This window comes from Neovison vison, chromosome 3 (assembly GCF_020171115.1).
Source record: "Neovison vison isolate M4711 chromosome 3, ASM_NN_V1, whole genome shotgun sequence".
Lineage (NCBI taxonomy): Eukaryota > Metazoa > Chordata > Mammalia > Carnivora > Mustelidae > Neogale > Neogale vison.
Window position 1 is genome coordinate 77,569,957 of NC_058093.1, and position 24,612 is coordinate 77,594,568.

Genomic DNA, 24,612 nt, shown 5'->3' on the forward strand with positions numbered 1-24,612 from the left:
TTTGCATTTCACATTTCCTTTCTAAATCTCTCTCCAAGCTACTTGTGTTTAGACAGTTGAAGAAATGGAAATGACAATGTAATGTAATGATCCCAGTGTTCAGCTAGGAGTCAGGCTTAGAATATATGTAATAGATCTTTTATGATGACAAAATAGGAAGCTACTAGGAAAGTAAAAATGAAAGTTGCAACTTTTTTTTTAAGAGAGGAAGAGGAGGGGAGCCTGGGTGGCTCAGTGGGTTAAAGCCTCTGCCTTCGGCTCGGGTCCTGATCTCAGGTTCCTGTGATCAGGGCTCTCTGCTCAGTGGGGAGCCTGCTTCCCCCTCTCTTTCTGCCTGCCTCTCTGCCTGCTTGTGATCTCTTTCTGTCAAATGAATAAATAAAATCTTAAAAAAAAAAAAAAAGAGAGAGAGAGGGAGAGGAGCATATACTTTATTTATTTATTTAATTTTATTTTAGGGAGGGAAGAGAGGGCAGAAGGAGAAGTGGAGAGATAATAATAGGCAGGCTCCACACAGCACAGAGCCTGATGCAGGGTTGGATCTTACGACTGTGAGATCACAATCTGAGCCGAAGTCAAAAGTCAAATTCAACCAACTGAGCCACTCAGGCTCTCCAAAAGTTGCAATTTTTTTTTCTCTAAGATTTTATTTACTTCAGAGAGAAAGAGCATGAGTGGAGGTGAGAGTCAGAGGGAGAAGGAGAAGCAGGCTCCCTATTGCGCAGGGAGCCTGACGAGGGGCTTGATCCCGGGACCTTAGGATCACGACCTGAGCGGAAGACAGACACTTAACTGATTGAGCCACCCAGGTACCTTAAGTTGCAGCTTCTTAAGTTATGCAGTAAAGTATAACTTCTTTTACATATTTTATTTACTTATTTTTCAGAGATAGAGAGAGTGCATGAGGGGAGTGGCAGAAGGGGAGGGAGGAGGAAGGAGGAGGAGAGAATCTCAAGCAGACTCTGGAGCATGGAGCCCAATGTGGGGCTTGATCTCGGGCCCCTGAGATCATGACCTAAGCTGAAACCAAGAGCCTGACATTTAACTCACTGAGCCACACAGGTGCCCCAAGTACACCTTCTTTTAAATATAGATTTTATCCTCATGACGACTGTCTCCAAATGATTTCCAGTCTAACTAGAATGTGGGTATTCTTCCTTCTTATAAATCTTATTTAGTTTTGTCTGTGAGTGAGAGAGCCAGCCTTTCAGCTGTAATTATGTGAAACAGGGCTCTGTCGGCCTACATCCTAATGGAGCACCTTTCTAGAGCAGCTTATTACTCTGCTCTGCATGTGGTCATCTCCTCTCCGATGTCCTATCAGCAACTCAGCTAATTAATCTTCTTACCACCCCTCACTACCCCCCCAGGAGACAGAGGCTTTGGTCTTTGCTTATCTCTCCAGTCTAATTCTTTGTGTGTGTGCCCGCCAGCAGTGTTGGACTGCGTGCAGGCTTCCAAATAGGTGTGCATTCCAGGGTGTCTGTTTTTACGAATGCCACTGTTTTTATTTTTGTTTTTGTTTTTGAACCTAGAATGCCCCGTCCTTGCCTTTCTTTGCATGATCAAGTGCTGTTTATTGTTAAGACTCTGCTCAGGTGTCACCAGTGCTGGGATCATTTACTCACCCAATCTAGATTTTTGTTTGTTCTGTCATAGCACTCCCCTCCCCCACCCCAACATTCTAAGTTTTTTCTCACTTCTTTTTTTTTTTTTTTTTTTTTTCCTTCTTACACTGTGAGAACTCTTGAAGGCTGGGAATGCCTTTTGTCTTTTTTCTTCACTCTTTAAAATAGTGAGATATAGTAGATGCCTAAATGTCTACGAATAAGTGTGATGACTGCTTACTACTCTCTCCAGCCAACTCAGTAATTCCCTGTAATCTCAGAATTTGCTATCACTTCTACATTTTTGAGTTTTGTTTTTGTTTTCTATTTCCTCAAGGCAAGAGGGAAGTCCTGTAAGACATAGATTTAAATGATACATGTTTCGTTGCCTGTTCTCTGTTCCTTATATGCTGACTTATACCTGAAACAGCTAGGAGTAATCAGGTGGCACTGGGGACTGATTGGGTTCCTGCTTACAAAATGAAGTCGCATTTTTTGGTGGTTGTTGTTGTTGCTGCTTTTTTTTTTTTTTTTTTCCGCCTCATAGGCCCCAAATCAAATAAAAAATATGTAGGCCCCAAATCACCTTTTTAACACCTTAGATAATTTGGAAATAACCACTTTAACATTGATTTGTAATCCTACTTTCACTTTTTTATAGTACCCTATGACAAGAGGACCTGATCTTGCTGCTGCTCCATATAGTACTCAGAAATCATCTGTTCTACCTCTATATGAAGTGAGTTCTTATTTAGATCTTTGTGGTACAAAGTAATTTATATGATTTAGAAGTATAATTTTGTCATGTTGTATTTTAGAATACTTTTCAGGAGCTCCAGGTAATGAGGCGGAGCCTGAATTTATTTAGAACGCAAATGATGGATTTAGAGTTGGCAATGCTGCGTCAGCAAACTATGGTTTATCATCATATGACTGAGGAGGAAAGGTAAAAGTTCATTTTGTCTTAATCTAACTCAAAATATTTTTCATTCCAAAAAAGAATTGTCACCTTTTTTTTTTTAAGCTTGGTTTTATGTCTGGTGCTGTGTACCTTATATTTTGTGAATCACTGTAAATAAAATTAGGCATAGTGTTTTACTAATTAAACTGCTTTCAGTGTATTAAGGAAAACAGTGGTTGTAATGTGGTTTTAGTTTGGAATATTTGAGATACAGGGTAGAGGAAGAAAGACCATTTGTCCTACTGGTCACACCTGTGGCAGTTGCTGTCATGCTAATTTTTAGAACTGGCCATCTCAATACTTTCTAATCACTTGTGAAAGAGTGGTGAATGTGAATCTCCAAACTGCTTTTTTCAACCTTGTGCCTGTAATCACACTGATAGGTATGAAGTTGATCAGCTTCAGAGTTTGAGAAATTCGGTCCGCATGGAGCTTCAGGACCTGGAACTGCAGCTGGAAGAGCGCCTGCTGGCCCTCGAGGAGCAGTTCCGCACTGTGCGCATGCCTTCTCCCTTCCGCTCTTCAGCCCTTATGGTATGGTGCCTTGGGGCTTGTCTGCGGGTTTCACTTAGGACTTATGTATCATGCTCCACATAATTTAGGACCAATGCCTTAATTTTAAAACACTATTTTAATGGTATTGAGGCAAGCACAGTGTTTAAGGAAACTTTCCCACAGATCAGTTAAATGAGCAAGTTGTGATTCTTTTCTTAAATATTTAATATATTTAGAAATATACTGAAAAATGTTAATGATTTTTTAATAAAGATTAAGGAACAATACAAAATTTTTAGGAGTTTTAAAAATGGTAGTGGGTTAATATGTAACTAATTTAGATTTTAATCCCTGCCTGTAACTAACTGCCAAGAACATAAATATGTATTTCACTCAGTCTTTTTCCCCTTCTTGTCTTTGAATAAATAACTATTAGTTTTAAGTTTTTCCTTTATTTTGGATTCTTTGCAAGTCTTTAATTTTTTAAGGAATCAAATGAGATCTTTTTTAAAGGCAGAAAACATGTATACAGCCAAGAGAATAAATACTTTCTCTTTGTTTTGTGTCACTTTTCAAACTTACAATGTTTATTTGAGTGAAATTTAAATTTCGGCATTTGATTATTATTGCTGTAATCTTTGCAGTTGTGAAATACATTGTTTTGAAATGTGGAAATAATGAACTTTGCTGTTACTTGAATCACATACTTGATTTTGTCAACAACAGATAACTCTGTACACACATATATGTGCACCCGTATGGAGTAGAATCAGTAGAAAAAGAATGTGTATTACACATATATATGTGTAGCATAGAATAAGATTATCACTTATCATTGGTGAATATCTTTTTCCATAAATGGTTTCAATACATTATTTTTAGAAATGCATATTGGTGACAGCAGAGAATCAGAACATCTATGAATGTGTTAATTCGGTCAGAATTAACATATTTTATAGAATCCCGAGAGAGTTAAGAGTGACCTTCATGACATAAAAGAATGTTTCAGGGCAATAATTCCTTCATTTTTTGTGAAAAACTTGCATTTTGAAGAAATAATTTATACATACATACATATATATTGTTCTTATTTTTCCAGGGAATGTGTGGCAGTAGAAGCGCTGATAACTTGTCATGCCCTTCTCCATTGAATGTAATGGAACCAGTAAGCCTCTCTCCTTTCAAATCACTGGGGAAGGGAATGATAATAACATTTCATAAACACACTATTTTCCCCGTGTAGATGAAATGTTTTTGTTTTTAAATACAGAATTTGATGATAACTAAATTGATTGGAAGTGAGTTTGGCACTTCTGAAACTCTTTTGCCATCTTAGTCCATTAGAAAGCCAGTTATTTGCAATGGAGATTTATCTTTATGGTGTAAAGGAGGTAATGGATTATAAAAAGTATTTAATTTATGCTACAGAGAAAATATGCTTTCATAGTGTTTCCAGGTCCTTCAGGCAGTTGGATTTGTAGGATGACTACTTCTTGAACAAAAGTCTGATTTTTGTTATGTTTTAAAGAAACTGATTCATCTGGATGCCAAAGCATTATGATTAGCTATTTTGCTTTTCACTGGTTACTATTCCTTAACAAGTAATTTGGAAACCCATGCATTAACAAGTAAAATTTCATCCAACCATATAGTCTAGCTATGTATTTTATGGCTTTGTCTCATCACGAATTTACATTTTCCTATGTTTTTGCAAATAAAATTAAGTAGTTACTAGATGAATTAGAATCATGTCTTTACAAGCTAGGTGATTTTTAGCAGTAATCACAACTAGAATTTTAATCTTCTTCTAACTACCAGTCTTAATTTAAAGAAAGAAGAATTACAATTTTTCTGACTTCCAGGTCACTGAACTGATGCGGGAACAATCCTATCTGAAGTCTGAATTGGGCATGGGACTTGGAGAAGTGGGATTTGAAATTCCTCCGGGAGAAAGCTCAGAATCCATTTTCTCCCAAGCAACTTCAGAGTCATCTTCTGTATGTTCTGGTCCGTCTCATGCTAATAGAAGAAGTGGAGTACCTTCTGGTGACTCAGTGGGCAAACCTAAGACCCATCTAGTACCAAGCAAGAAAGTATTCCGAGCATCAGTGGCCCTAACACCCACTGCTCCTTCTAGAACAGGCTCTGTGCAGACACCACCAGATGTGGAAAGTTCTGAGGAAGTTGGAGCTGCCGAAGAAGCCTTGGAAGCTGTAGGACCTAAATCTGAAGTGGAAGAAGGCAATGGAAAAATCCCATTAAGGCCAGCTGCTGGGGAAATGCATAAAAATGTGGAGCAAGATGAGTTGCAGCAAGTCATACGGGAGGTGAGTAAAATCCATGCTTAATTTATTTGGCAGTATGTGTTGGAGGAGGTTTTATTTGGACGTTATTTATAAGATATTCCTTTGATTCACTGTATTCAGTAGTTTTCAGAAAGCTTTTAAATTAAATTTTCAGAGAACTTTCCCATTGATCTAGCTCATGTCTATTAAGATATGTTTCTAATGGCATTTCTGCAAATTTTATACTCCAGTGTGAAATGATAAGTATAAAGAATTTGATCCGTTTGGCTTAAAGGATGGTAGAGAGGGCGCCTGGGTGGCTCAGTGGGTTAAGCCGCTGCCTTCGGCTCAGGTCATGATCTCAGGGTCCTGGGATCGAGTCCCGCATCGGGCTCTCTGCTCCGCAGAGAGCCTGCTTCCTCCTCTCTCCCTCTGCCTGCCTCTCTGCCTACTTGTGATCCCTCTCTCTGTCAAATAAATAAATAAAATCTTTAAAAAAAAAAAAAAAAAGGATGGTAGAGATACATGAAAGATACATGAATTGTTCAAAGATAGAAATACAGAAAGAAAAGAAGGTTTACCCTGGGTAATAGCAATGTGTGAACCTGAAGCATTTAACCATAGTTCTAGGTTACCAAAAGGACTGCAAAAATTAGGAAGACTAGTAGTCACAGGTCAAAAGTTGATTGAGAAAATTAGTAAAATAGCTGTTTTGGACACTAGGATCAAGCAATAAGAAGGAATAATATATATATGTCATATATATGTTATATATATATATCATATGAAAATAGTGAGAGCACAGATCAAAATTTTTTATGGCTTTTAATTTTTTCCTTTTTTTCCCAAATCACAGTATGTCCAGGTATAAAATGTAATAGAGTACACAGGATAAAAGTTCCACATGTTGAATATATTTTTTTCAATCTATTCTCTTAAGAGTAACTGAGGAAGAACCATAATTATCCATAGTTCTTTCCCAGTGATACTAAAACCCATGATGAGAAAGGATTTTTCCATTGGTCAAAAAGGGGATAACCCTATACATTAAAAAAAAAAAAAAAACAAAAAACAGAAAAACTTCTTAAGAGTGTTTTTGAGTATGTTGCTCTGTAACGGATAAAAAAAATACATATAATACATGAAATCCTTAAGCTTAAAAGACTAGTAGAACTGTAAATAAAACTAATTCAGGAAACAATAAAATTACACAGAAAAACATGTAGTATACTGTATTCAAGCATTTAGAAATGAAAAAGGGCAAAATGGGCCAGAGAAATTAGGGTCAGTGGCTCCCTATTTTTAATTTACATATTTCTAATAAATTGAATCTAAGCAATTGAACTTAAGGTATTTTTAAAATTAATTTGTGAGTAACATACGAACAGATTTGTAGTGGTTACAGGTCAAGAATGGTGGCAGCAGACCAGAATCTTCTCTCAAATGGGCCATTGATCCTCTGAGTCCAGAGATTAGTTCATGGGTATGATGTGCCATCATTCATAGCTGCATAATAGTAGCTTGAGAAGTACAGTAAAAATAAATACAGTCAGTTTTACTATGGTATAATATATATGCACTCCTTAAAGTTGTTGTGCTGTGCACATTGGTGCAGTTAAAACCACAGAGCTTATGGGGAAAATAGGATTAGAAGCATAACCAAAACTTTGTAAGTGACATATTTAAAAGAGGATAGAAACCTAACAAAAATAGCACAATTTTATACATGTTAAATGGTTAAGAGATACATAAATACTGCAATAAATATGGCATTTGACCTTGAAAAATACCTGAAATTTGCTTGTGTAGCTGGGCTTTGGAAGAGTTGCAGCTTGTGAGGTATTGCAGGGTAGCAGAGGAGAGTAAGATGAAATTCAGCAGAAAGTTTTAGTATCAGATGTGAGTAGGTGTGGCTCATGACACATTGAACTGAGAGAGCTGGTGGATGTTTAATGTATGTGTATTTCGTGTACTGTGCTCCTGCGTTCAGCTGAATGCTGTCATCTGTGTTCACCCAATATTTCTTACAGATGAAACTGCACATAAGCAGAACGTGAAATTTCTATTATACTCAAGTTGTTTCCTAATATTTCAATCATGTTGAGACAAATTTACATTTTCAAAACCAGCATTATAGCAGAAGAGACTGTATGTTTATAATTTCTTTTCATGACTTGAATTACCAGCTCAAAGTTTAGAAGGTCTTAAATTCTATAAATTTATTTGTTCTACAAATGTATTTTTTCTAAGTTGATTATATGTAGCTGGCTAATGTGTAGCAGGCTCTGTATATCCATCTTGCTCAGTTAGATGCAAATGATTAGAATCCATTTTTATTTATATGTTTCATTTCAAAGAGTAATTGTATAAAATTAAGTAATTATTTTTCTCTACACTATATATAGCAAGAGGTAAGTTTTATATGAAGAAGTAAGTTTTAGGGTACATTTTCTTTCCCAGAAATGTGATATTTTTGTTCGCTTTAGCTTGCTTTAGTTTGAAAGCTTTCCTTGAAAACTTGACTGAATTTCGCTTGTTTGGCATAAATATTCCCTAATGCACAATTGAGTCCTCATTTTTAAAGTTGTTAATAAGTCACCTGATGTGTGTTGTAATTTCTGAGGAGTAAAACTCCAAAAAGGACCAAAACGTTTTGATTCTTTGGCTGATAGGACATAACATGTAGAAAAGATAGTTGTTTCTTGGTCCTAGAGAAGTATTTGATCATTTGGGTAGAACCTCCCATAAAGGGGTGCTTGGGTGGCTCAGTAGGTTAAGCCTCTGTCTTCGGCTCAGGTCATGATCTCAGGGTCCTGGGTTTGAGCCCCGCATCAGGCTCTCTGCTCAGAGAGCTTCCCTCTCTCTCTCTCTGCCTCCCTCTCTGCCTACTTGTGATCTCTGTCTGTCAAATAAATAAACTAAAAAAAAAAAAAAAAAAAAAAAAAGAACCTCCCATAATATAAGAAAGATTTTATAATTTTGAAGACATTTAAACTGACATGCAGGGCAAATGTCTGAGGAAATTTTCAGAATTTGTAACTAAACCTGTTCATTAGAAACCCCCTAATTCGGGGGTGCCTGGGTGGCTCAGTGTTTAAAGCCTCTGCCTTTGGCTCAGGTCATGATCTCAGGGTCCTGGGATCGAGCCCCACATCGGGCTCTCTGCTCAGCAGAGAGCCTGCTTCCCTTCCTCTCTCTGTCTGCCTCTCTGTCTGCTTGTGGTCTCTGTCTGTCAAATGAATAAATAAAATCTTTAAAAAAAAAAAAAAAAAAGAAACCCCCTAATTCAACATTTGACATAGTTTGGAGGAAGTTGGGCTTAACATTTACCCTTTTGCTATTTACAGATAAGGTCTTAACAAGCAAAATATATAAATAACACAAGGTGTTAAAAGGAATTTTGATGTACTTAAGAAAATAAACTATTTTGGGCACCTGGGTGGCTCAGTGGGTTAAGCCGATGCCTTCGGCTCAGGTCATGATCTCAGGGTCCTGGGATCGAGGCCCGTATCAGGCTCTCTGCTCAGCAGGGAGCCTGCTTCCCTCTCTCTCTCTCTGCCTGCCTCTCCGTCTACTTGTGATTTCTGTCTGTCAAATAAATAAATAAAATCTTAAAAAAAAAAAAAAAGAAACTATTTTGAAGCACTTAGAAAGTATACACTATTAGATAAGTTAGTCCAATGCCATTTATAATTTTAAAAAATGTGTTGATAATATCTTAGCTCAGTTATAAGGGTGTTCTGTTAAACTTTGTTGACAACATGTATTAAATTCACATTAGTCTTAATGCCATTCGTTTCAAATTCCTAATCTTTTTGTTTAAATACCCATGGTACTGAGTAGCTTGTTAAAGCTACGTATCAGCTACCAAGAAAATTAAATTAGACTCTGCCTTTCCAGTAAATTTTGTGCTCCTGACACCCATTAACAAAAGCTACTCCTCAGGATGGCAGGATTTAAGCCATTTGAATGTTTTGCAGGTAAAGATTAAGCATGTATGGCAGATACGTTCAAGGATGTTTTTTACTGCACTCTTGGATGCATGAAAACAATGATATCTGTCAGGTTTTTGTTTTCACCATTTCACCATATGTGAAGTTTTGAAAAAGTATGCTCTCATTATAATGTGTTAATACAGTAGAGTTCTTCTGAAGGAGAAAGAGCTTCTTTTTCAAAGAAGTGTTTTCTCTTTCAGAGAAATGTTTAATATACTCATTCAATAACAAAGCTTTTGTCATATTAAAGGTAACACACTTTTGCACAGATTGTATATGTTGCAGTGGGGAAAAAATTACACTCTTAAAATTTGCCCAGGTGGTCTGCAGTGTATGTAATCAGTGGCCTGAAACTGTTTACAATTATTTAAAAAGTTTAAAAAAAAAAAACTTAAGAAAAATCTAGTAAGTGAGCATGTGCCATAGAAGCAAATCGACAAAATTAAACAACAAAGAATAAACATAGATTGCTTTTCTCTTTAGAGAGTACTTTTTGGTTTGATGAATTTCCTAGGCTTGGTTCATGCCTTTTAGTATCTTTATTATAGGCCATCTGACATGCATTAAACATGTGTTTTGGTAAATACGTAGCTTGTTTGTGTTCTTACTACAGTTTCGATCAGTCATCACTTGATCTAATGGCCGCCACAGAGTCATCACCCAGGCTATACCTGTCACACTTCACACTTTCAACTATCTGCTTCTCTTGCCTGTGAGCATTCTTTTCTTAATCTCACTCAAGTCTGTGTTCAGCTATACCACGTTTTGGAAATTGTGCTCGTAAGGGCAGTTTTCCCATCCATCCCAATAGAGTTTTCTCACTCCTAATCCTGTAGCCTGTGAGACGTGGGAGCTAATTTATTTGTCCATACATTTATTCCTTCATTTAATTATTAAAGGCATTTTATTGTTTTCAGTGCTAGTCTGTCTATAATCCTATATTTCTCTACCTTCGGTCTCAGATATTGTGTCTCTCTCCCTCCTCCTGCCTTCACTCTGTATTGCTTTTCTCTTTCTCATAAACGCAGTGTGTTCAGACATTTATCGAGCACTTATTTTATGCCAGGTACACTGATAAGTGAGACACGGTTGTCTCCCTGAACTAGCTCACAGCACAACACATCCCCCTTTGACCTCAGTCTTCCTAATCCAGGTTCCTGCACCCTGGTGGGAACCGTCTGTTAGTGACACTCCCTGTTCTCACCTCCGAGGTGCTCTTGCTGCAGTTTTCTCTCCACAGTGTGACCTGAAGTTGCCATTATTTTTCATGACCTACTATTTTAAGGTCATTCTCTGAGAAGTTTTTACTTTTTCCTCTTGTAGCCTATACAGATCTCTCATTCTCTGTTCTTATGTTTTAGTGAGTTAATACATTATATTTCCTCTTAACGTTTTATGAAACAATATTCATTTTGGGCCCTTCTACATTACAACATCCTCCTCGGCCAGACCTTTTTTTATGCTTCCAATAATGTCTGTACCCTCAAAAAGTGTTGGCACACATTTTTGGTTTGTAGAGAATACTTTTTGGGTTCTGTTTTATTTTTTGAATGATAAAGAATGATGAAAGTTACTAAAATTGCCATATTGCATGCAATAGCAGGACTGGGAAGACTACTTCTTGTCTTCTGTAAATACAGGTTTGCAAAAGTTCTGATTCAACACATTGTATTTGTGCTTATAATACATTGTGGCTAAGAGGTTCTGGTTTTCATAATATTTGTATCCAACACATATTCATTTAAAAATAAATGTGAAGTAGTATGAAAGCCAAACACTTTTCCTGATGTTTAAAGTTTAGAAATATTGGTAGAAGATAAAAGGAGAAGTTTGTATTGATTTAAATTATTCCAAAACAGATGGTTGGTAGCTAAGGAGCATTTGTTTCTGTGAGTACTTCTGTATAAATCTATGTATTATGTACTGGTTTTGCGTGACAGATTAATACAGAGCCATTTTTGGAAAGACTTCAATTGAGATGTGTTCAGGATGTACTTAGGAACATTTTAGGAAATAGATCAGGCTGACAGGAAACTGTGGAAATGTAGAATTTTTAAAAGCTGGTTGAAAGTGTCTCAAGTTCTAATTTGGGAAGACATTATCAGTTTATTTCAGGAAATCCACATATAAAGCCTTCACAAAGAGCTATTTGGAGGTGATGCTGTATTATTAGAGAGAAAAAGGCATGGATAGGGCGTGCATAGTGTCTGGGCATCTGGAAAAGAAAATCTTGATGGAGTTATTGTTGCCCCTACATCTGTTTGCCTTTCCCAACAATAAAATAAGATTGTATATCCTTATCTGAAGCAAAATTTTCAGACAGGTGACAAACTTCTACCATACAACTAAAGAAAAATTTATTTCTTTAGAGTTTGTGGTTGTTTAGAGGATGTTTTTCATGTTTTAAAATAAATTGTACTAAATTATCATTTTTTCTTTCTACTTAAAATGTGTATGTTAGCTTCGAACAATATATAACTTCTTTAGATACTTTGTTTTCAGTTGGTGTAAACAGGCAATATGCCAATATATTAGTTTGACACTAATGAGATTTCTTAACAATGACAACACTAAGTATACTGTTGATGACCATATGAAATTAGACATTAATAAAAAAACGTAAAAGTGAATCTAACATTTAATTAGTTCTTCTGGGTTCCTTTGTGTCATGAAGCAAATCGAGTTTTTTAATCTATAAATAACATTTTTAATGTTCTCAACGTAAGAATTGTGGTATTGTTTTATAATAGAATTATCTGAGTTATGCCAGATCACACACTGATCTAGGTTTGAGGATAGATGGACATGATTCCTCACTACCTCTTTATATTTCATGAGGGTTTACATGAGTGTTTCTCTATGGTTTAGTTGATTGTAGGAATTATGAGAGCTTGTTTGGAGGTTCTAGCAGGGGAGCGCAGCTACTCGTATACCCTTGACCGAAGAACGGTCCTCTCCTCTATCGGGGAAGGTCATCCTCTTCAACCAAGCCGCAGATTCGGGAGGGACACACATGGAGCGGTGAGGGAGGAAGGGGACACCCGCCTAGCCAGCCAGATCAGCCGAATCAACCCTGGCGATCAATGGGGTGACAGATGTCGCAGCCAGATCGCCCTCACATCCGATTGTAGGAATTAAATGTTGTTTTTGTTTTTCTGAAAACAGAAAAAGTAGATTATAGTCATATTGTTAAATTCTTATTTTTCTCTTTTTCCATTTTAGATTAAAGAGTCTATTGTTGGTGAAATCAGACGGGAAATTGTAAGCGGACTTTTGGCAGCAGTATCTTCAAGTAAAGCATCTAATTCTAAGCAAGATAGTCATTAAATGGAATTTATAGGTAAACTTTTCTGAAAATGTTTGCTTTGCTAAATATAAATAACTACTTAGTGTTTAATGCTTTCTTAGTCCCCAGGACTGTTCTCTGGTTCATTTTTAATTTTTAGAATATATATAATAGGTGATCCTGCAATGTGAAAAACTCACACAGCCCCATTAGAAGTGTAAGTAGGTCAAATCTCATAATATTTACCTCCAGGTGATTATTGATAGTGTGTTATTTTCCTGAAATTTCATCATAGTAAATAAATACTGAAAAAAAGAAAAAATAATAAAATAAATAAATACTGGAATTGAAGAAATCAGAATTTGCAAAATTAAGCATTATTTTGATACCATTGGTTTTAATGGTATTTCAGATGTATAACTTTTGGACCAAGATTGAGAATTAATCACAAATTATTATTATCTTTTTGTATTTTAAAGAAAAGTATCCCAGGGCACCTGGGTGGCTCAAGTCAATTAAGTGTCTGCCTTTGGCTCAGGTGATGATCCTGGCGTCCTGGGATCAGGCCCTGCTTCTGGCTCCCTGCCCATCAGGGGGTTTGCTTCTCCCTCCCCCCACTCTTGTGTTCTCTCTTGCTCTCTCTCTCTCACCCCTCTTCTCAAATAAATAAAATCTTGAAAAAATAAAGTATTCCATAGGTCCATATCTAATCATGGCATAATTTATAAAGAAGGATGTTATTTATATATACACACACACAAGGCACGTGTGTGTGTGTGTGTGTGTGTGTATTTAGAGAAGAGACTCCTCCTCCTTTTAAAGAACTTTTAACACAAATATTTGAAAGATGTTTAATGGTCACTTCTCTTTTTAAGGTTGGCATGGATCCTTTTGGCTGTGAGATGTTGGAGTTATCAATGATATACACTGGTAGAGGTGTTATTTGTGCTTCAGAAGATACTTGCTGCTGGACTGGGCTACTGTATACAGTGTACAATGTTTATTCTATGCATATCTTTTTTAAAAACGTACATAGAAACATAGGCACTTTGCTGACTTTCTTTCTTTTCTAAACTACCAAAACTGTAGCCATTTGAAAAGCCTAATATTTATTTGTATGTCAATATTTTCCAATTGATTCCCTATGTAGAATTAATTTTAAAACTTGAAAACTTCCAGACTTAAACAACTTATAAATAACATATTTCTTTAGACTAGCTTCTTAAAACACTGACCTCTATGAGGTATTTACTGTGCAATAACTGATTCATTTTTTTGAGAGCTTGAAGCAACCAATGATTTTCCCTCCACTGCTGTTAATTAGTGTCACTTCCAAGGAGAAAAATTGTTCTGTTGTAAAATTTGCTCTTAATTCTTGAGGAGGTTACTAATAGCAGTAGGATAGAATTGTATGAGGTTACCTACAACTACTTAATGTTCTTACACTGTAAGCATTGTTACTTTACCAAGACAAATGTAATTTTATTATAGCTTATGTAGTATTTTTCTTTTGGAAACATACGTTATGTTAAACACTATACTTTTTGCATTGTCCTGACTTCTTATATTATAAGGAGATGTTTCTTCTTCTTTTAGACTAAGTAGTAGAATATTGCCAAAATAATGAGACTTCTGACTTGAATGGATTGAAATGAATAAGCTGGTTTTGTTTTTCAAAATGGAGGTATTTTAGATTTGTTCTCCTCATAATAGATGGTTTTAATTTAGTTTTAACCAGTGAGAACTGTTTGTTTTTGGGGGGAAAAAATAAAAAGGAAGGTGGTTTCCTATTTGGTTTTGTATGTATTAAATAAATGTGTAAAGTAACAACCAAATTTATTAGAATTATTCCTTTAGCATTTATAATTTTCAACTCATTATATTTCTTTGTGTGAAATTTTAATCAAAAGTGGTTGAGATGTTAACAATATTCTTTGAAAGAATATCTAAAAAGTTTATAAATATTTGAATTATCACACAAAGGCTGATTTCTAAAAATAAAGCAATAAAGTATTTATTTTGCCTAACATCTTTTTAATAGTTTCTTTTCTTTAACAACAATGTGAACAATTTGGATTAGATTTGATGAGTAACAAATAAGGCCCAAAAGAATTGGCTATAACCTAATAGGCTGATATTTTCTTTTTCTGAAGAGGCTTCTATGATGCTTTGAAAAATACAGTTAAGACCAGACCACCCTGGAGAAAGAGCTTGTATTGCTCTTGGTCTCATCTAGTTTTGTGGTCCTAATGATTATCATCTGAAGCCAAATAAAACTTTCATTTAAAATGTACTATTAAACTCAAAGAACAGGCATTAAAGTATTATTTTATTCTCTGGTCAAAGTATTCAACTTAGTTGATTCTAATAATAGTAATGATACATATAAACCAGGTACCCCATATTAAACATAATAGAGGCATCGATGATTTTAACTGTTCAGCTTTTTAGCCACTTACAGTTCATTTCGACAATACAAGATACCCAGAATTTGATGGTTAAAATTAGAGATAAAAGAGTTGTAGTAGTACACTAAGCTAATGGACAGATCATTTCTCTAGTATATACATGAAATAAAATTTAGTGAACCTTCACTATTAAGAGTTTCATCCTTCTCTCTGTTTTAAACCTTTGTGTTTAAAAGCCACCATGCTAGCTCCTGCTATGTAGAAATGAATGTGAGAAAGAGCAAGGTATCTTTTTTTTTTAAGATTTTATTTATTATTTATTTATTTATTTGACAGAGATCACAAGTAGGCAGAAAGACAGGCAGAGAGAGAGAGGAGGAAGCAGGCTCCCTGCTGAGCAGAGAGCCCGATGTGGGGCTTGATCCCAGGACCCTGAGATCATGGCCTGAGCCAAAGGCAGAGGCTTTAACCCACTGAGCCACCCAGGCACCAAAGGTATCTTTTTTTTATATGGGTAAGTTTACAAGTGCCAAATGAAAAAATATAAAGAAGAATCATAAAAAGAATTTGAGAGAGTCTTAAAAGTCTTAAAAAATGGGAAGTGGGGACGCCTGGGTGGCTCAGTTGGTTAAGCAGCTGCCTTTGGTTCAGGTCATGATCCCAGCGTGCTGGGATCGAGTCCCACATCCGGCTCCTTGCTCCGCAGGGAGCCTGCTTCTCCCTCTGACTCTGCCTGCCACTCTGTCTGCCTGTGCTCGCTCTCGCTGTCTCTCTCTGACAAATAAATAAGTAAAATATTAAAAAAAAAAAAAAAGGGAAGTGGAAAGGATGGGTTCAAATAATCAAGAATGTTAGTAAAGGTTATTCAGAATGTATAAATTGAGTTTGAGTTCCTATGTGCATGATGAAGAACTGTTTTTAAGAAACCAAGCTGTTGGGGTGCCTGGGTGGCTTAGTGGGTTGGATTTCTGCCTTTGGCTCGGGTCATGATCTCAGGGTCCTGGGATCGAGCCCTGTATCGGGCTCTGGTCAGCGGGGAGCCTGCTTCCCCCTCTCTCTCTGCCTGCCTCTCTGCCTACTTGTGATCTCTCTGCCAAATAAATAAATAAAATCTTTAAAAAAAAAAAAAAAGGTCTCTAGGCGAGACTGCTTGTTAAAAGAAAAAAAAAGAAACCAAGCTGTCTGTAGCTTGCACATGTGCTAAGAGCCTGAAGAAAGAAAGCATGGAAGAAAAAGAATCTCAAAATGGTGGTTTGGAATTTGGGAGTCACCGTGAATGATATACCATGGACAAAACTGGGCAGGTCCTCAGATTTGAATACATATTGTTCCTCTATGAACGTTCAACTGAATTTCAGTAACATTTAAAATATGTATTACATCAGTTAAGACTGTTTGCTCAGCTTGCCATCTTCGACTTTCTGAAAAAAACAATGTTTTTAGGGCAGTTTTAGGTTTACAATACACTTCAACTTTAGAGGGCAATAAAGATGCAGTAAAGTACAGATAAAATAATGTAAGGAAAAAGTCTGTTTGGGGGATTCCTGAGGAGATAGTGACTGCCTGTGCTCCTCACTTGTCCACATGGGAGTTGTGGTGCTTGTGGAAGAATAATACAAAACCAAACATTGGTTCTCCTTTTTTCTGTTTTTCTCTCCTGGGAAGGAAGAATTGATAAGCTTCCAAGAAGCGGGAAGAAGAAATATTCTATCTTATAATTAAAGCTGAGGATCTAAGTTGTATTAAGTTATGTATGAATGATTGATTATTAGAATCTTTTATAAATGTTGAATCATTTAATTAGCACTTATCCTGGCTGCATTCTAAATAGAGAAAGTTGTCATATCTAATTTGAAAGATCCCCCGGGGCTCCAAGCACCCCGGAATGGACCCCTTCTCAGGAGGAGACCCCCGGACCCAAAAACCAAGCCGAGTCCACTGATCAGATGCAAACAGCACGAGGTTTATTGAGTTGACACAGGTACCTGCGGGCGATCAAGTCTTAGGAAGACTCGCGCGCCAGCCCTTTGTTCAGGGCCTTTTTATGGGGTTTGGGGAAGCAAAAGCATACGTACAGAAGCAGAAACATAGTTACAAGGTTCTTATTGGCTGGTTTAAATGTAAGGCATACTCGGTGTTTGTAGATTGGCTTTGAAGGACCCCGGCACGCGAAGAGAAAGGTGGGGAGGGGGAGTGAGGAGGGGGAGTTGGACCTTATTACTCAGCAGAGAAGCATCCTGCCTACGTGACTAGGCCCACGTACCTAGGCGACCCCCTTGCCTATGTGACTATGCGCATAAAGTATCCTGTTGAAACAGGAGACCAGTATCACCCCCTAAAAGCCAAGTGGTTACAGAAAGGCAAGGGAGTGGTTAAACAATTAACTGGGGGAGGGGTCTAACAGGGGAAGGGCGAGCGATTACAGAAAAGCCAAGAAACAGTTAGTTAATCAATGGCTGGGGGGGGGGGGTGTCTATATGCGGAGTCTTTCATTCCCCCCTTTTTCTTTATCATGGATAGAATCTTATATCCATTCGCTCTGGTCCTGTACCAGGTCAGTTTGGGATCCGGTCTGTCGAATTAGCTGATATTGCTGTGTCACCAGTGGTTTTGCAGCCCCAATAGCGACAATAAAAGTGGGATGTCCCACTACAGTAGGTCCACTCTCTGGGTCTGTGAAACACGGGGCATAAGTGTTCTTAACATACTTTGTTGACTTCAGTCCCCATAGCTTCCCCAAGGATTTAACCCGAGTCACCCCGGGGGGGATGGTTGTGAAGGCGGTCAAAGTAATTTTCTACGTCCTAATTGGCTGGAGTTCCTATTGCTAGCTTGCAGATGTTAGGGTGTACTAGCTGCAGGGCTTGCAGATGGGCTTGAGGAACTGAGTTATGTGTCTTTGGAAATTGGGCTATTGATAAGGTAACTTCTTTGTTGTAAATCTTAAGGACATTTGCAAACAAAGGGAGACTCCTGCCTTACAAGACTGTGATCTCTGCAATATAAACATTTGTTCTTTTTTCAGGGCAGTCAGGGGTGCCTGTGAAATGTCATACATATTATCAAGGGGAGGGGTGGAGAGGGGGTGCAAGGCGCCAGCCCTTGCTCCCTCTTCAGCCAGCCTCCTGAACAATTTTGACCCTTAAATCTTTAAGGTGGTTGAAGGTGGAAGGTCTTATCTTCTGTAACTTCTTCCTGCTGAATAGGGGCGTAGAGCTGTCCCTACCTACTCAGGTCAACATTGATCAGTGGAGGAATGTATAGGGGAGTTACAAAAGGCGGAGGCAGCTGAATCCAGTGCTGACAGTGAAAAAGTATCTTTGCGCATGGTAAGGATCATCTGTCGTGGTGAAGTCATTGCAGCGATGGAGTCTCGGCACCAAGTAGAGAAATAGCGAACAAAGCAACATATTAAGGTTAATAAGGCAATAAGAATGAGAAGCCCAAAAAGGAGATTTGGCTACAGTCCTCCTCCAAACCAGTAAGCTAACCAATTGCTGAGAGAGAGAGAAGGATCTTGTAGAGCTTTAATCTGGGCATTCATATCCTTTATTAATCCTGTGACACTTTTGTGATAGTCTGGGATGTACACACAACATTCTGTCTTGATAATTACATATATGCCACATGACATCCTCTAGTCACAAAGATGGAACAAAAATGGATGCTAAGTGATTATACCATTTAAAAAATAGATCGCATCCATCTTTGTTTTAAGTTGGGGAGACTAGCTGGAGTTGTAATGGTTTTAGTAATGCGCCCATGAATCCAGGCAAATCCTAAGGTACAGCGACCTATCCACCCTGGAGGAAGCCAGGGCCACAGGTTTGTTTCATATATCCAGTGGGTTCTGTTTGGAGCTGGCCATCTAATGCCAGGTCGTCTTGCCCAGTCAGTAGCAAACCAGTCAGTAGCCTGGAGTACTGTTACTTGGGAACACATTTCTAGTGATAGCCATCCTAGATATCATGCGTTCTTTGCCCAAGTATCACTCGTATGATTTCTTTGTTCCCAGCATAAAACTGCCTTCTGACTGAGCCGTCCAATCGTGGGTGTAAGCCACAGATATGCATCCCAGATTTGATATACACCATCCTTAGTAAGTTAAGGAGGGTTTTGTAACTTAGGCCCATATTTGATTGGGGAGTTATGGCTTGACAGCAATCCCCTTTTTTTTTTTTTCCAAATTGCTCCATGGGCATGTAGTACCAGGAAGGCATATTTGGAGTCAGTGTTAATGTTTATTCTTAGGCTTTGGCAATTGCAAAGTGCTAGTGAACACTACAGTATACCTAGCTTTTCTTATTCTTTCTATGAAAACTACTGTTATCAGAAAACCAAGTGTCATTCCTATTTTTAACAGGGGCATCTTAAATCTGGCCAAATAGAGTAAGCAAGATCAATAACCTCTGAACATTTTTGCTCTATAGAGAAAAAGTACAGTGGTCAGGTTCAGGCATACAGGTAACTAGGTTTAAACTTTGACAAGTTTTAAGTATTATTTCTGGCATATCTCTAAGTATAGCCCAGTATTTAATAAGTCGGCCTCCATCATCCATTGGTGGCCTTTGGCTTCTAAGACAAATCTGGACCTGATGTGAAGTCATTACAGCCAGGGACTGTCCCATAGTGAGATTTGAGGCTCCTTTTATGAGGGCTGTTCTATGCTTAGCTAAAGCATCTGTTTGCAATTGCACCTCAACAGAGGTGGCCTCTAGGATAAATATGACTAAGGGATGAAACCAATAAGAAGACCTTTGAGTGGTCCAGCCTTAACAATATCCTGATTACAGAGGATCACTGGCAAGTGAGAAAACTTGTCAAGAGATAAGGGGAGTTCCCCATGCATCATCTGATCCAATCATAAAGAAAGTGGGGTCATCCATTATCTCCACAAGTCCATAGTTAATCCTATGGCGTGCGATAGGCTGGCTTTGAGGCAATTTCATTATCCCAGCCACAAACAAGGTGTTAGTTAAGTTATACAATTGTAGGGGAATCAATCCCATTTTCCAGTTGTTTAATCATGTGCCCGTGGGGTCTTGCTAATACACCCACAAAATAATAAGATCGACTAAAGAAGCTATTGTGTAACTTCTCTGAAGTTTACCTCAAATTGTTTAGCTTAGGTAAGCAAACATTTAAAGACAATCGAATCTAGAATTTAACATCCATAAAGGTGTGTTATTAAAACATAATTTTTCTCTCTAAAATAACCCTCATTTACAGAGATAGCCAAATCAGGACTAAATCACTTGTGAAACAAGTCCAGTTTTAACAAACTTGGCCCATTATTTACATAAGCTCAGCAAGAACAGTTGAGTGTGATCATATAGATCTTTTAGAATCTGCTTTGCTGGAACTTCTTACAAGGAATCTCTAGGTTGAACTTCTAGTAGCCTCTCCAGGCCAGAAGCCAAGCCACGTACTTGCCATCAGGCATGCCTGCAATACCTGTCGATTTGGGCATATGCCTCTTCATGAGATTCTGCACCTACCAAGGAGTGACATTCTTTACTCACCTGGTGAGGCTGCTGGGAACTCTGTAAACAAGGTATCAGGCCAATAGTCCCAAGGGGCTTTATGGCTCCAGGTTTCATAAAGTCAACCTTAGTTCCTTAAAGCTGTCTGGTCATATCTGAGTCTATGCATGTCTTTTTCAACTATGACATTCCAGTCAAAGCCTTGGTAAAATAACCAGTTTCCAATGCTGTCCTGTTACAAAGAGAACAGATTCTTATTGAACTTATGCAAATGACTGATTGCCATGGAAGAAAGAATACTTATTGAGACCTTTTGGTTTCAGAGGGTTTAGATAGAGAGAAAAGTTGAATGCCTTGAGCACTTTTACATCTCTGTGAGTTACAGATAACTTAAGAAAAAGTATCCCTAGTCTGGAAGAGCAAACATTAGAGAGAACCAGCAATGTCTAAAATAAGAGACACAACATTATAATCTTTTAGTTCATTTAGTTCCATGTTACTAATTCTGGTGAATGCACCTTTAGTTAGTTTTGGAAATTCTTACCCATTTCAGTTTTAGGATTTTCAAGTATATTAAATATCTGTATTTGTCCTGGAAGTCCTTTATATGAATCTCCTTTAAGATAAAACTCATTTTACAAGAGAATTAAAACAATTACAAATGACAAAACTCGGAATGGATATGGTTAGAGCTGATGAGACAAGAGTTTCCAATTTAGCTGACAAGGAAATCAGGTTACTTCTGTGACACATAACATTTCTGTAATTATAATATCAAGCGATGATCTTTTAAAACATTTAAAACTTTAGGAAATGTATAGAATCTCTAGAATAATTATAGCATTTTCCCAAATGTAACCCAAGGTTTATCATTGGTTTAAATCTTGTCAACAATTGCTAAAATCTTAGAAAGTTTTAAAGCACATGCCTAAATATAATTAGGGATGTTAAACACGTGATAAAACAAAACATAGAGACTGGGTTTTCTGGGCTGGCAAAGAGAAAACCATTTACATTCTCTTATCTGATCAATTAATCTAAGAAAACTTTGTCCTTTTAAACAAAGAAAATCAGCTTTTTTTTTTTTTATACCAGTGTCTTTTCCCTTTTTAATTTTATTTTTAAGTGTGCAGTCTTAAGATAGGAGTTTTCTGGGTTTTTCTCCCATCATGAATGATGTCGCAGACAAGGGAGGGGGATCTTTCCCCTGCTGTCCTGCTCGCATTCCCCACAGGAACTTAGGAGCGTTTTAGCTAAGGCCTGTCCAAATAAACCCCAGACCAGGCTACTCCGTGGAGTAGATGACCGTTCTGCCATATGACGCCCTGCGAGACTCAGGGTGCAGCCCACTCAGACTCCGTAGCCGAAGCAGTGAAGCCGTACAGACAGATTTACACAGTCAGGCACTCTTCAGATTCAAACAGGTTGGATACCCTCCCTTTTGGGTATCTCTGGCTAATGGGAGGTGATCAATCTCCCTTTTTACTCTTTACAGATTAGAGTGAATTTCTATGGTTACAGGCAATGGAGGATGGCAACCGGGTGTTTTCGCAGTCTCTCAAGGTTGGGCTTCTTCCTTAATCTCTCAAGGCCAAATGGCCCTTATACTTTACTTGGAAGTATAATTTATGTGGAGGCAGGTCAGGAGAGTATTAAATCACCTTGGAGGTTGTTTTTCTTCCTTTTTAGACTGTCCTGACCATATCTAAAATTCCTTTTCTGAAGATTTCCCTTCACAAACCTTTTACATCTTTCCTTTGCATTCAGGTTTTGTCCCAAGCCATTTTCTTTCAAACAACCATTTTATTGAGGACAAAATTACCTTCCCTTACCTTCAACAAAATGTATTCCCATTCCTTAAATCTTTCTTACATATCTCCTACTTTCCTACATACAGAGTTTCCCTTATTTCCATCAGTCTTAGTTACACTAAGCAGAACTTTGTATTCTTAGAAACACCTTTAGTTATTAGCCATTTGTGAACTGTTACAACAGAATTTTTCAGGTGGCAAATTTATGAATCAGTTAAGTGGAAAACAAGTTTACCAGCAGATTTAAATACTCTTAGTTTCTTTGCAGTAAGAAGTCAAAAGCATAAACCTACATCCAGTAATTAACGACTTAGCATTTTATCCTGTTTGGTTAAGATATAGATGTCCACAATTCAATTCCGTTTGTCATCCAAGCAAAACTTTAAAACTTTCAGGTTACCAAAGACTTTGAAAGCTACTTCAGCAATTACCCATTAGAACTTTGAGACAGACAATTAACCATCAGTTTAGTCATCTCTTTGCTAACAAATTTTAACAAATAACATGAGCTTATTTGACCTTCAGTAAACTTCGAAGTTTCACATTTACTGCTGATAACTTAAAAGACACATCTTATCTTAGTTAAACCAACAAACTTAACTTCATTCCAATACTGATTTACAGTTCACCTGGACCCACTCCATTTCAAATGTTTACCTGAGACACAAGTGGGAAGATCTGGAGTGGGGTGTTAGGTCCAGGGGGTGCTCTTCTTGCTCGTTGACAGTGGAGAGAGAAGGAGCCGTGGTGCATGATCGAGAGGCTAGTCATGCAGGCTGCACGCACATTGGTACAGAAATACGATAAGGGGGAAACAGAAGAAACAAAGTGCTGCCAGGAGGCAGAGAAAAGATTCCCGGTTTTAGAGCTCATAAGCCCCAACAGAGGAGCAGATGCCATGCTTTCCCACCAGCAAGGGGGGAGGGGTTAAGCAGTCCAAGTCGGGCCAGAGAACACAGGGAAACTTCCCCGAAACAAAGAGAGTTTCGGCAGCTGCTCGGGAATATTCCTTATGGTCTCTGTCTCGAGTTAGACCAACCCGTTGGTTCCAGTTATAGCCATTAACATGGGAAGTGAGTGAGGGAGAAACCCCCACATCTATTAGGAGAAACTCAGAATCTCTCCAGTGACCTAAAGTGAGACTTAAGGGGGTGGTAAGTGTTTGCCCCATTTTAGAGTCAAAGAAAACACCAAGGACAATAAGTAAGACACACAAAACAGTTAACAAGAAGGACGCTGCGCGATTTCGGTACAAAACCGAAAGCAAAAACTCAAGTGGAGATCCTGGGGGTCCGGATTCCCCCTCTCCAACCAAGGCCACGTATCTCTCTGATACAGGCTGAGCTCCAAATGCCCCGCTGCACCGGGGCCCAAATGTCCCGAAGGACTCAAATGTCCCGCCCGGGAGGACTACAAACGCCTCTGGAACGTCTTCCAGGGCTGCGAGGGAGAAGTCCGAGCCCGTCAGCTCCTTCTGGCCCCCGCCAAATACAAATGGATCCGATCGAACCCCAAACCAAACGCATGCGCAAATACTCAAATGTCCCGTCCGGCGGGACTACAAACGCCTCTGGAACGTCTTCCAGGGCTGCGAGGGAGAAGTCCGAGCCCGTCAGCTCCTTCTGGCCCTCGCCAAATACAAATGGATCCGATCGAACCCCAAACCAAACGCATGCGCAAATTCACAAGTAACAGGTTCAGACGCAGCCACAGACGCAACGAACAGACACAACGAATAAAGTGCTGGCCAGCTTACCTCCTGACAGTGGGTCGGTGGTCCTTGGGTGGGGGGTCTCGTATCCCGGACGAGCCCCCAAATGAAAGATCCCCCGGGGCTCCAAGCACCCCGGAATGGACCCCTTCTCAGGAGGAGACCCCCGGACCCAAAAACCAAGCCGAGTCCACTGATCAGATGCAAACAGCACGAGGTTTATTGAGTTGACACAGGTACCTGCGGGCGATCAAGTCTTAGGAAGACTCGCGCGCCAGCCCTTTGTTCAGGGCCTTTTTATGGGGTTTGGGGAAGCAAAAGCATACGTACAGAAGCAGAAACATAGTTACAAGGTTCTTATTGGCTGGTTTAAATGTAAGGCATACTCGGTGTTTGTAGATTGGCTTTGAAGGACCCCGGCACGCGAAGAGAAAGGTGGGGAGGGGGAGTGAGGAGGGGGAGTTGGACCTTATTACTCAGCAGAGAAGCATCCTGCCTACGTGACTAGGCCCACGTACCTAGGCGACCCCCTTGCCTATGTGACTATGCGCATAAAGTATCCTGTTGAAA

General features: G+C 38.5%; 1 protein-coding gene across 4 annotated transcripts in view; it reads left to right on the forward strand.

Moving 5' to 3' along the window:
- Nucleotides 1-14,464, forward strand: part of ITPRID2 (ITPR interacting domain containing 2) — a 39,373-nt gene extending 24,909 nt beyond the window's left edge. The window contains exons 12-18 of one of the 4 annotated variants that reach the window (XM_044242471.1): nt 2,269-2,346; nt 2,426-2,553; nt 2,952-3,102; nt 4,163-4,228; nt 4,926-5,390; nt 12,566-12,683; nt 13,505-14,464. In XM_044242471.1, the coding sequence (XP_044098406.1) occupies nt 2,269-2,346; nt 2,426-2,553; nt 2,952-3,102; nt 4,163-4,228; nt 4,926-5,390; nt 12,566-12,670 (993 nt within the window). In that variant the 3' untranslated portion in view covers nt 12,671-12,683; nt 13,505-14,464. The remainder of the gene's footprint in view (nt 1-2,268; nt 2,347-2,425; nt 2,554-2,951; nt 3,103-4,162; nt 4,229-4,925; nt 5,391-12,565; nt 12,684-13,504) is intronic. The other 3 variants (XM_044242472.1, XM_044242475.1, XM_044242473.1) reach the window with 3 other exon arrangements.
- The last annotated feature ends 10,148 nt before the right edge of the window (nt 14,465-24,612 follow it).